The 14,158-nt window shown below is 34.1% G+C and overlaps 1 protein-coding gene across 1 annotated transcript in view; it reads left to right on the top strand.

Annotated features, from left to right (window-relative positions):
- Positions 1–14,158, top strand: part of mboat2a (membrane bound O-acyltransferase domain containing 2a) — a 111,540-nt gene that overhangs the window by 94,203 nt on the left and 3,179 nt on the right. The window contains exons 9-12 of the mRNA XM_056477678.1: positions 1,180–1,283; positions 1,361–1,425; positions 1,520–1,652; positions 6,249–6,400. Coding sequence (XP_056333653.1) covers positions 1,180–1,283; positions 1,361–1,425; positions 1,520–1,652; positions 6,249–6,400 — 454 coding nt within the window. The remainder of the gene's footprint in view (positions 1–1,179; positions 1,284–1,360; positions 1,426–1,519; positions 1,653–6,248; positions 6,401–14,158) is intronic.

The following is a 14,158-nucleotide window of genomic DNA, read 5'->3' on the forward strand; positions in this document are numbered from 1 at the left end:
GATTGTTTATTATATTTTATGCAAATGCAATATAAAATCATCCAAATCAAAATGATGAATTATTTCTAAATAGTTATTCAAGTCATGTAGTGAAATTGCATTAATATTGAAATTATTTAAATATATATATCTAAATATATATAAATATATAATTCAATGTTAGATGTCGTGCAGCCCTACAGCCCCTAAGTTGTCTAGTTCACCTATTTGTTTTCACTGAAAGGGTCGAGTCAAACTGGTGAAGGATCTAAGTGCAGTTTTTATTAAACAAAGTGGTAATCCAGGCGGATAACAATCAAAGCATAATTCACAAAAAGTCAAACTCGAAAAATACTAGAACAGGCAAGGAACAAAATGACTCACAACAGAAGGGCAGGAGTAGCGCAATACAGTGGCAACAACAAATGAAACAGACTTAAATACGCACAGAACTGAACAGGATAAAGATAGCGCTAAATCAATAGGCAATCAAAGAAGCAAAACAACATGGGATTTGGAGTACACCCACAAAAAACAAAGTTCATGTGCAGCACACATAGCCACTTCATCTAGGGCTGTGACATAATTAAACAAGTTAAGCCTTTAAATTCACTTTAAATGTGCTTTATGTAAGTTTTTGACTTCTCTAAAGCAATAATAATATGTTGAATAAAATGCATAAATGATAGCAGCATAATATGTTTGCAGATTCTTAAGAAACATTCTAAGTGAACATATTTGTTTATCTGAAAATCAGTGCTTTAAGCTAAAAACTAGTATCTTGAAAAATAGACAGTAAAACATTATATACTGTCACCATGGTAAATTAATTATTAAAGCTATTATATTCAAAATGTGTAATAAACACATATATTATGTCAAAACAAATTTTTATTTTGGATGTGATTAAACTTTGCCCAAACACTAGAAGTAAATAAAGAAGTAAATTTATTTGTAGATGACATGAGACTTTTGTAAAATGTAAAAATTTGTACACATCTACTTGATAGATACTTCAAGTAGCATGGACAAATGGAATTAGCATTATATTTATTAGTTTAATGCTGTTTTCAAGCATTATGCTGCCCTCTTGTGTTCACAGTGAGTCTTGTTAGAAAATATCTGATTCCAGTCATAATGAAAGACATAAAACAATCACATACATTAGCATTTTTACTCAATTCTTTCACTCTTTCACAGCTGATGCCATCAACAATGCAGCTGGTTTTGGGTTCAATGGCTATAACACAGACGGCACCCCAAAATGGGACAGAATATCCAATTTAAGAATACTTAACATCGAGGTAAGCTGAAAAATATGTGATTTACAATAAGCTTATATATTTTTACAATCCAAACCCTAATGTATCATCCTCAACAGTTTGCCACCAGCTTCAAGATGTTCTTGGACAACTGGAACATACAAACAGCCCTCTGGCTGAAAAGGTGAAGGCATCAAAACACACAAATAATCTCAAGCACACATCTCTCTTCATAAAATCTCAGAAACAGCGTGAGCTTTGTTTGTGATTTTCTGCAGGGTGTGTTATGAGCGCTGCCCGTACAATCCCACAGCCGCCACATTTCTGCTGTCTGCCATGTGGCACGGAGTTTACCCTGGGTATTACCTGACCTTCGTCACAGGCATCGCTGTAACAATGGCCGCGCGGGCAGTGAGTATTCTTGACCAAACACAGGCTGTCAAAACAAAGATCAAGGTCTTCTGGAGGAATTTTAGAATATTTATTACTGATCAAATTGAAACAACTTATGTGACTTTTATTTATTTATTTATTTATTTATTTATTTATTTATTTATTTATTTATTTATTTGCACACTATTTATTTATTTTACAATGAATGATTAAGAAACAGTTATGATTGTAAATTATATATTGCATATTTAGTGCAAGTGTTAACATGAATATAGCCAATGCTGCTGACATGGCATTAAAATATTAAATAAATATAATGTGTATTTTTAAATGATATTAGAGAATGTTTTTATTCAGGAAATATTTTAAGGGAAAAATTTTAAATGGTGTCATTTATCATTAATTAAACTAAAAGATTGTATATGACTCATTTTGTTTTTTGTACAATGAATGTTTATTAAGAAACTGATATGATTGCATCTTATAGATTGTATGTTTAGTATAGGCCATGAATATAGCCAATGCTGCTGATATGGCATTACAACACAAACAAATAAACAAACAAATAACTGAATGAATAAATAAATAAATAAATAAATAAATAAATAAATAAATAAATGTGCTGCCTAAAGTACAACCACAAATATGTTTATTCATTAACACGATCAGATTGTACATACTGTATGAGATGCAGAATCTGTCACTCAACACTTACACACTCATATTTATTGAAAGGTGTAGAAAAACCTATTTGTGACTTGTGTAAGAATATTTGGACGATAAAACCTATTTTAATGGAATGTGTATTTTTAAATGATATTAGAGAACGTTTTTATTAAGGAAACATTTTAAATAAATAAATGAATAAATAAATAAATAAATGTACTGCCTAAAGTACAACCACAAATATGTCTATTCATTAATTAATTTTGATAGTTTTGAACTCATTTGTAAATGAAAGAAATAATTACTATTTTGAGCATAGGCATGATCAGATTGTACATATGAGATGCAGAATCTGTCACTCAAGACTTCCACACTCATATTTATTGAAACAGGAAGAAAAACCTATTTGTGACTTGTTTAAGAATGTTTTGAGGATAAAACATATTTTAATATAATGTGTATTTTTAAATGATATTCGAGAACGTTTTTATTCAGGAAATATTTTAAGGGAAAAGTTTAAAAAGGTGTCTTCTGGAGGAATATTGCACAAAGATTTAGAAAGATTGCACATGACTCTTTTCAGTGTTGTTGTTGTATGTTGTTTTGTATAATGAATGTTTATTGAGAAACTGATATTATTGCATGTTAAATGTTGTATGTTTAGTATAGGTTTTGCCATGAATATAGCCAATGCTGCTGATATGGCATTAAAACTTTAATAAATACATAGAATTTCATAGTTTTGTCATTAATTATAAAGGCCAAACAGAATAAACAAATCATAGCTTCTTGATTTTATTGCATTTAAAATATGCTTTCACAGAGTTGTGGTTTTGATTTAAAAAACTTACATTGGTGATTGAAATTACTGTATACTGGTAGTTTGAATAAACTCTGCTTTGGTTTTCTGTAATAATAAATGTGAGGCATGCGGCGATCGAAAAAAGATTCCTCAGTTGAGGTTATTATTCATCTTGTCCTGTGCTGCATAATAGCACAATTCCTCCATCGCATGATAATGATCAAGGCCTCTCCAGATGAAGAATAAGAAAAAAGTAGGTCAGTAAGTTGCTGGAGTCCATCTTAAAATGCGATGTAAACTATTCAGCCCATGGCATTGTTTTTGCAAGATACACGGATGCATTCAGAATTCACAATCGAGTATGAATATCACAAGCAAAAACACTGTCCACAAATAAAGAAATATTTGGTTACACTTTAGGTTTAAGTAACAATTCACACCATTTCCGACTGGCTTTTATTACCTGTCTATTGTTAAGATATAAAATTATTAGCACTTATAAAGTATTACCTTATTTTACAATCCTAATCCTACCCAATACTGTAACCCAACTACTACCTTATTAACTATTAATCAGCAGCTAACTAGTAGTTGATTGAGCTAAAAGTCTTAGTTGATGGTTTGTTAATAGCGTGGATTATACATTGACATAAAGTGTGACCAAATATTCTTATGTTAATCAGACATTTTGAAATTTGTATATTCTGAATATGCAATTTAGTGTCATAACTTTACATAACTGATGTCCTGTTTGGGGTAGGATAAGGACGCTTATTGTTTTTAAAGTCTGTGCATAACATAGCTGCATTTATTTGATGGTAAATACAGTAAAAACAGTAATACTGTGGAATATTGTTAGAGTTTAAAAGAACTGCCTTCTGTTTATATAAGTATTCTGTATATACGGATCTGTTTAATTGTGATGTGGCACAGATGAATTTACAGCATAGTTAGAATTCAGTTTTTAGAGTCAAATGATCACTTGTTAATTAAATATATATATATATATTAATGTTAAATAAATCTTAACATCTAATTTAACTGTTGAAAGTCAGCTGGCATGTATGACAAGTTTTAACATAACTGGCGACATCTCTTTTGATACGAGGCCAGTAAAAATAACGAAGTATCGTACATCTTTTTATACCAGCATGACCGGCAAGACCATCATGGGCAGTTTTTAAAACTACCGGCCACCATTTAACAGGCACCACCAAAAGGATCACCCACACAAAAACCAGCATGAGGGGGACCATTTTCTCAATAAAACCACATCTCTGATGAAATAACCCTGTATCCGGTTTCGACTACCTGCTCATACTGAGATTTTAAAGTTTCATTGTTCAGTGGGTAATCAGTTAACAGAAAAAAACGGTCAGTACTTACTGGCTTTATTTGTTTGGTCAGAGTCCTGTCAAACTGCATTTGATGCAGTGAAAGCGTTGCTTACGTCAGCACCAGTCCTGATGGCCCATCGGCTAGGAAAACCATTTAAGATTATGGTAGATGCCAGTAAAGAGGGCTGTTTGTTTTTTCTCACGAAAATGTAAAAGTTACCAACGGAATTATTCAACCATCAAAAAAGAAGCGCTCGCGTTAATCTCTCCAACACTTTGAAGTGTATGTGGGAGGAGATAGTTCACCTTTAACAATTTATAGCGATCATAATCCTCTTACCTTCTTGCACTCGCTTAAAAATCCTAACCAATGACTAGGGCCAGACGGAATCTGCCGACGTTTTTGCTATTTCTGCGGAGAATTGTGGTAAAAATCTGCAGATTTCCGCGGAATTATTTTGGGAGTATCATAACTAAAACCTTACTATGTGAAATAAAAAATAACACCTTTTTAACTTTTATTTAATGTTTAAAATACAAATCCAATTAGATCCACTTTATTTGGTAAACAAAGCAAGTCTCTCATATAATATCTCTACTAAAAGACTGAATATTACTGTACAAACTGCATTTTACATAAATCAGATGAACATTTTCATATAAGTCAATAATATTACTGCAATTAATTAAAAAACTAAATAAATATAGATTTACACACATTTACTGAAGTAAATAAACAGAATTAATGATGGGCTAAAAATCTGCAGAATTCTGCGTGCAGATTCCATGTGGGCCTACCAATGACCTATGCGTTGGTGCTTTTTTCTCTAACCTTTCCACTTGGATATTCGGCTGATAACAGGAACGGTTGATAACCATTGTGCTCCTTAATGTTTTATATGATACATTTATCTTTAATGTATTCAATTAATAGAGTTTAACATAACTTTGTATTTGAATTTATTTGTAAAAAAAGAAGAAAGTTAGCTATTTAAAATGACCAATGCTGCTGAATTTTGCACATACACTAATTGAATCATTCATGTAGATTTTTTTTGGCTACTCGCAAAATTCCCTCTAAACAAACGTAAATAATGTGATGATGAAATAAGCTGTACTGCTCAAGGGGTTCACAAACTTTCAAGTAGCACCATACATGCTTTAATGTCATCTCACACACTGCCAAAACAACAATTACGACCTATTATGCAAAGATCACTTTTATAAGTGGCATTGTGTGGCAACGGTGTGAATATAACCAGACTTAAGGGTAAATATTTATCAACTCTAATTTCGCATAAAAACAGCCTGCAGGAACACTTTGATTGACATTTTCCCTTTGTATGTGCCGTCAGAGGGGGAAAATCCTGCTCATTAGTGACGATCTAAACAGTCCTGAGCGAGAAGCAGCTGTCTGCCACTAGAGTTTTCACACCGTACCCAGCAAAGATAACGTCGGCAGCTAAGAGAAATTATAAATGTTGAGTTTGGGCACAAATGGACATCGTAGTCCTTTTTCTAAACCACTATTTTTGACGTTTTCAGTTTTTCACAGTGATAACTTTAGTTCTGTTTTGAATCTGCCACTATGATGAGGCATTAGTAGCTTTTAAAAGAGGGCTGGGAGCACAATCTCAATTGAATTTAAAGCGACAGTCACCAAAACGGCACAATTTTGAATCAAAGCTTAAGACAGTCAGTTTCAAAGAGTTACAAAACATTATTTGTTGGGTATTTTAAGCTGAAAATTCACATGCACAATTTCTTACATGTATGATCTTTAAACTGACGTAATGTTCTCTTTTTCAGGTAAGACACAACGTGAGGCAACACTTCCTGGGCTCATCCACACTCAAGCTCGTTTATGATGTGATCACGTGGTTCAGCACACAGATCGCCATTTGTTACACAGTTGTGCCATTTGTACTGCTGGCAGTGGGGCCTTCAATAAAGTTTTATAGGTCAGTAATGCATTTGCACCAATATGCAAGTATTTCAGCACAGCTCTAAATGTCTTTGATACAAAGTCATCCTGCTGACAGTCTATATTTCTCTATATTCTCACTCCAGTGAGAAAGCAGTGTAATGCAGTGCTATCCATGTTTTTCCACATGTAACTACTGTGTAGTAGTTTATGCAGATTGCAGTACTAGATTCCAAAACCAGTCTTAAGTTGCAGGTTTATATTTTATAGCAATAGTCTAAAATACATTGTACAGGTCAAAATGATAATTTTTTTCTTTTATGACAAAAAACATGTTCCATAAATATATTTTTGTACATTTTCTACTGTAAATCAAAGCTCACCTTTTGATTAGTGAGGAGCATTGCTAAGCACTTCAGTTAGCTTTAAAGGGGATTTTTCAAAAGATTGTCAAGACCCGGCAAGATTTTCAATACCCTCAAGTCTAGACTTTCAAGTAGTTGTTCATTCGTTCATTGTTCTTTGGCTTAGTCCCTTTGGCTTAGTCAGCGGTCGCCACGGCGGAATGAACCGCCAACTTATCCAGCATATGTTTTGCACCGCACATCCAGCTGCAACCCAGTACTGGGAAACACCCATACTCACTCATTCACTATGGCCAATTTAGATTATTCAATTCACCTGGACTGTAGGGGAAACCAGAGCACCTGGAGGACACCCATACCAACACAGGGAGAACATGCAAACTCCACACAGAAATGCTAACTGACCAGCTGGGACTTGAACCAGCGACCTTCTTGCTGTGAGGTGACAGTGCTAACCACTGCGCCACCGTGTCACCCTCTAGTAGTTGTATCATTCATTCTTCCATTTTCTTTTCGGCTTAGTCCCTTTATTAATCACCACAGCAGAATGAACCGCCAACTTATCCAGCATATGTTTTACGCAGCGGATGCCCTTCCAGCTGCAACCCATCACTGGGAAACACCCATACATTCTCATTCACACATACACCCATACACTACGACCAATTTAGCTTAGCCAGTTCACCTACAGCACATGTCTTTGGACTTGTGGGGGAAACCGGAGCACCCGGAGGAAACCCACACGAACATGGGGATAACATGCAAGCTCCACATAGAAATGCCAACTGACCCAGCTGAGGCTCAAACCAGCAACCTTCTTGCTGTGAGGCACAGCGCTACCCACTGCACCACTGCACCGCCCCAGTAGTTGTATCTCAGTCGAATATTTTCCTATTGTCCTAACAAAGTATACATCAGTGGGAAGTAGGGATGCTCAAAATAACCGTTAACCGAAATGGTGTGTTTGTAACCGATTAATGGTATAATTTTATGTATTTTTAAAGTTTTGCTGCATAAGGGGCCGATCACAGCGAACGCACTTTTTGCATTGAGAAGGGCATTTTTTGAATGGCTCACTAACGGCCGCGAATGTTTTGTGCGCTGCTTATGTGCGCCTTACGTTATGCTGTTGCGCGCTGTGTGCTCGCAGTTAAAATAAAACTCAACCCTGAGCGGAAAAGCACGTTACGTCAGTCGCATCTTTTATCATTCTTCAATTAAAATAAAAGCAGAGCAGGGTTTCTGTTAAGGTGTCTGCAATGTTTGTGTTGTCAGGACGACGGATAACTTTTAATGATGGAGGAGAGACTTGTGGTCGAAGTTTCAAGTTATCCAGAGCTGTATGACTTTACAAATCTTGAATATCACAATTTTATTATATATTACAATTATAACAAGATGGACAGCAACACTCGCGCACAATAGACCAGCTGATTCAGTCGTTTCCTGTAGTGACATAAAAAAGAGCACCGCGCTTCTTTATTTCCAGTCAACACAAAAGGCAGTGCAGTGCGCCTCACATTTTCATGAAAAAGCGGAAAAGCACGATCGGCCTCTGATGTGCAACAAATATTTGTTAACTCGCGGGACGATAACACGTGCAACCACATTTGCCTACAGACATATTTTGTCAAAGAAGCAAAGTGAAAGAAGGATATTTCTGGTCAGAGTTTGACACAGACGAGTTGACACAAACCAGCGCTGATGCTGAACGCCTCTGTGCTGCCTGGAGCCACATCATAAACTTAATAAACAAGCTATTGATAATTTAGTGTACAACCAAAAAACCAACCTTTTTTTTCATTTGGAAAATTTGTTATTTGTAGTTCTTATATAATATCATTTTTTAAAATAGCCTACATTATCTACTAATCAAAAAAATCCAATGATTTTCTAGAATTTTTCCTAATGATAACTCCGCACCAAACTGAAGCTTTCATTTTATAGCTTATAAAACATGCAAATTTATGCAATATCATATGTAAACAACAAAATTGTTATATGCTATTGTAGCCTATACTTTACTAAAAGTCAACATACAAGTACAAGGTTTAAACACACTGGCAGCACGCACACATGAACCATGAGTGAGACGGGGAAATAAGTCATTATCACATAATCTTTAAACTAAACACTTCTATTAAAATGTTCAAAGAGTTTTTGTGACATAATTATAACAACGAAGCATTAATTAAATGCTGATTTTCAGTAGAGCGATCGATTTAATAGCCTGATATTTTTATTTGACGGAAGAAAAAAAACATGATTGGGAAAAACTGCCTATGCCGGTTCTTAAAAAAGATTCAGTCTGTGTTTTCATTTTGTAATCTAAATTTTTCATTTAAGAGAAAAATATCTAGGGCAGGCCTGTTATTTTATTATTTTTATTTAGTTTATTCTTTTTTTCTATGCTGTCGGAAACACTGCAGGTGCGTGAAGATGTTCTGTTATCTTCTGTATGTTGTACGCATGTTAAAATAAATCAGTATTTTAAAATATTTAATGCGTCACAAAATAGACGCATCAATTTTTTAAAATTAAATAATATTTGAATATTTCTCTGTTAACGGTTAATATTCGGTTAACGAGCTGCGGTTGTCGGTTGGTAAAATAAACCAAAATGAGCATCCCTAATAGGAGGCTTTTTTTCAGCTTTCCCATGATGAATACATCTCAATTTCAATAAACTGGCACTTACGACTAGCTTTGTGTTCCAATGAAGTTATGCCAACTTAATTTATTACTGAAAACTGGGTAAGAATTGAACAACATGGTTTTGGGGAGATTATCTCTTTAGTTGCATTGTGGACTATTTTATTGCAGAAAGAAAACCCAAAAGGGTTAGATTATTCCAGTTTACATGTGAATCACTCTGTTGCAGCTTTAGCAATACATCATCTACATTAGTAAATACAACAACTAATGCTAATTAATGGAAGCCTATTGTGAAGGGTGATTGAAAACTGGATATAAATAAATATATATTTTTTTCAATTTTCTAGGTGTATTAAGTTTGTTTATATATACTTAAGTTATATAAATACTAAAAAGTTTTTTTATGATTGCTTAGGCACAATTTTGAAATTAAGGCTCATTTTGTCAAAACTCTAAACACAATTTACACATCCACACACACAAACAGCAGAACACATGGTTCTTTAGCAAAATGAAACACTTCATTCAAAACTTTACAACAATATAACACCATATTTGGCAATATTTGACACCATACAGAACACACACGCTTCATTCAATATAAATGTGTTTGCTTTATTTACACACTGCTGTAATCACTCCTAAACACTCACATCACTTCTTACCGACTAATACTGATATAATCTGGGTTTGATTTGTTTCAGAGATATTGCTATAAAGTACATGAACATACTGAATTTACCAAACACTGATAGACTGATAAATATTGCCCTATCCTAACACACCATACAACAATGTAAAACTGATTTATTCAGTTTTCTGGTGATGTATATATTTCAATAGCAAAAAAACAACAACCCTGTCTCCTGTTTACCAATCTTCCTCCCTTTTGTGCTTTCTCTTCCTCTAACTAGGACATTTCCTTCTATATTTATTGAAGACTAATATTTATAGCTATACTACTGTAAACATATTTTTGAAGACTAATAGTTTATAGCTAAGCTATCCTATTGCTTTTTATTGTGGTTCCAGCTGATTGGTGTCTACACTTTTGCACCAGTGTGTGTGCACACCTGATGGCTGTGTTTATCCAATAGGCTAATGTGTGTTCATTTGAAAGCCTTTGCTTTGAAATTGCAAGGAAATTCCATCATGAAAAATATCTGTGTAAAACAGGTGTGTTTAGTGATTTGCAAATCACTGTGTGTAATGTTTTGCAAAATATTTGAAGCTGACTATGTGCTTACAGTTGTGCAGATTTAGCCTTGTATTTTGCTCCTTGAGTGAAAGGTTTTGCTTGTTGTGGGAAAAGTTAAATTTTAGTGTGTAACAATCATAAAAAACTGTAATATAAAGTTGTGCTGGAAAGAATCCATATCTTTAATGCAAACTGCTTCATGCATTATTTTTATCTGTCATGAAAATCTCAATGTCAGATTTATTTATATAGCACTACTATTTCATAGCTAATACAACCTGTATATAATGTTCATAGTACATCCATCTGTAAATATTACCACAGTTTTTCTATAACTGCACTTTATAACTTATACCTGTATCCTGCACTTGCTGCTATTGCACTGCTGGTTAGACCTAAACTGCATTTCGTTGCCTTGTACTTGTACATGTGTAATGACAATAAAGTTGAATCTAATCTAATCTAAACACAACCAAAGGTTGACCAATGTACTGCACAATACAAATCACAAAAAGAAAGATATAAAATAGAGCCAAAACAAACCGTTCTCACTGATAAAATGCCAAATCAAAGAGGTAAGTTTTCAACCTAGCTTTAAAAACAGACAGAGATGATATAGATCTAATACAGAGGGGCAGAGCTTTCCACAACCTACGGCAGTGGTCCCCAAAGTGGGGGTCGCGGGACAATAGCAGGGGGTCGCTTGGTGATTTCCAAAAGTCAAATAAATTTGATTAAACTATTAGAATTACCTTATTTTATCCACAACCCACAGAAGATAAAAACGGTAGTTAATAGTTACATAAAAACTAAAACATGCAAATGAAAAGCCTTCAGCCCTTCAATTTATTTTCATAGGATTGTGTGTTTACATTAAATTAAAGACACAGCAATAGCTTCAGCTGCAGCAGATTGATTTTATAGCACCAGGTTCAACTTTCTGACACCTTTATGGCAACCAAATACATAAAAAAAAATACTGGCCACAACTGAACATTGAGGATGATCTCTGAGTGGTGGTCTTGTGTTGAAAACATTGTGCCCACCAATTTCTTTAGCTGAGATTAATTTTAAATTAAACAAATTAATAAATGACTATAAATTATAGCCTACAGTATGGTTGTTAGACTGTTGCACTTTTTTGTGTTGTCAGTTTAACAACACAAGTCTTTATATAGGCCTATTGTTGTGTGTGCAACATTTATATATTTATAACCACGTTAGAGGAATGCGGGGGTTGTGAGTCACTGGCATTGTTATTTTGGGGGTCGCGGGCTGAAAATTTTGGGAACCCCTCATCTAGGGTACCAGCTACTGCAAAATCACGGTCACCCCTGCATTTCAGCCTCGACTCAGGGATGCATAATAATCTCTGGTTTGATGACCGAAGAGACCGACCAGGCTGATGTTCAGTCAGCAAATCTGCCAGATAAGAAGGTGCCAGGCCATATAGTGATTTAAAAACCAAGAGAAGGATTATAATAGTGACACAATAGTGCACAGGCAAACAGTGCAAAGCAAAAATGACATTATGTTTGGTATTATAATGTGACATCAGTATAATAAGCATATCTGTGGAGCTCTTGAGTTCACCTTGTTTTGTTTTTTTAGATTTTGTATTCAATATTTTTTATTTTGTCTTTGTCTTCAATACAGTAAAGTAATATTTAACGTATTTGTAATATAGCTGTGGACATTTCACGTTTTTTTGAGTGTTATTCATGGTTAATTCAGTTCTAATTTGTTAATTCTAAAGATTCCTGTCTGTATAATAATGTACTCCTAATTTTAAAAACACTTTGTTGATTGTTTACTGTTTAAATGAGGTTGCTCCCATAGTTCACGCAAAGCTTCATGGAATGTAGGTACAGAGTGGATTGCTGAGAGTTACTAGCAGCAGTCGTGAAGCTGACAGGTAAAACCGAGTGGCTGATTTTATCTCAGTCTCGCTCCATTCATTAGACGGCTTTATAGGCCTGAATCTGGTGACACTTTATGAGCTGGCGGAGGATCATTTATTTGACTGCTTCTGCTGAGATAAAAGAAATCTATGACGGTCATTTGTCGGAGCAGCACTGGTAAATGAGTCTGCCTGAAGAAGAAGACATAAAACATTTTCATTAAAGAGCCAGAATTAGGGAGAGAGACTGAAGGCTGCTGGGAGCTCAGCCAAGAAAACAATCGTTTATGTTCAGGCGATAATGGGGAGATTCTGTTTTTGTCTTGTTTTCAGTAAAAACGAAAAATAAATCTGAATATTTATGAAATCAAGAAACATTAAAGCGATTATCAATCTTGTTTTCATATTCACATCGAACATTTTGTGCTTAAAGCAAGAATTAATATCAGCTTTATTTTAAAGGAATCAGGATCATGTTGCTTAGCATGCATCCAGAGATTTTTCTTGTTTTGTTCATTGTAATATTTTTCCCCATTTCTGTATTCATTTAACAAAGATTAGAGATTTTTAATGAAAAACGATAGTAAAAAAATCGATTTTCTGCATGGTATATCACTTGAGTATCACTTTAATATGTGTATTCACAAGTGTTATGTTATGATATGATATGATATGATATATGTCATGTTATGTCATATCATGATATGATATGATATGATATGATATGATATGATATGATATGATATATGTCATGATATGATATGATATGTCATGTTATGTCATGTTATGATATGATATGATATGTCATGTCATGTCATGATATGATATGATATGATATGATATGATATGATATGATATGATATGATATGATATGTTATGTTCTGTTATGATATGTTATGTTCTGTTCTGTTCTGTTATGTTATGTTATGATATGATATGTCATGTCATGTCATGATATGATATGATATGATATGAAATGATATGATATATGTCATGTCATGATATGATATGATATGTCATGTCATGTCATGTCATGTCATGATATGATATGATATGATATGATATGATATGATATGATATGTCATGTCATGTCGTCATGTCATGTCATGTCATGTCATGTCATGTCATGTCATGTCATGTCATGTCATGTCATGTTTCAATGTTGGAAGATTTTTCTTAAATATTACTTTAAAATTAGTTTACAGCACTGCATTTATTTATTATTATACAATAATGCATATTTATTATTAAACAAAACATGTTTTATTCTTTTTTTATTTCTTATGATTGATTTTTCTTTTGTGTTTTGGTTTAGTTTGTTTTGGTTCTGTATTGCTTGTTTGCTTTTGCTATGTGATATGTGTTTTATACTATGAAATAATGCACAAATATTTTGTTTTCATTTACAATTTCTTTATTTAATTTAATTTTATTTTTTTTTGAGTTTTCGAAGCGGAGCAGCGCGGTGGCGCAGTGGGTAGCACAATCGCCTCACACCAACAAGGTCACTGGTTTGAGCCTCGGCTGGGTCAGTTGGCATTTCTGTGTAGAGTATGCATGTTCTCCCCGTGTTCGCGTGGGGTTTCCTCCGGGTGCTCCGGTTTCCCCCACAAGTCCAAAGACATGAGGTACAGGTGAATTGGGTAAGCTAAATTGTTCATAGTCGATGTTTGTGAA

This window comes from Danio aesculapii, chromosome 17, assembly GCF_903798145.1.
Source record: "Danio aesculapii chromosome 17, fDanAes4.1, whole genome shotgun sequence".
Classification (NCBI taxonomy): domain Eukaryota; kingdom Metazoa; phylum Chordata; class Actinopteri; order Cypriniformes; family Danionidae; genus Danio; species Danio aesculapii.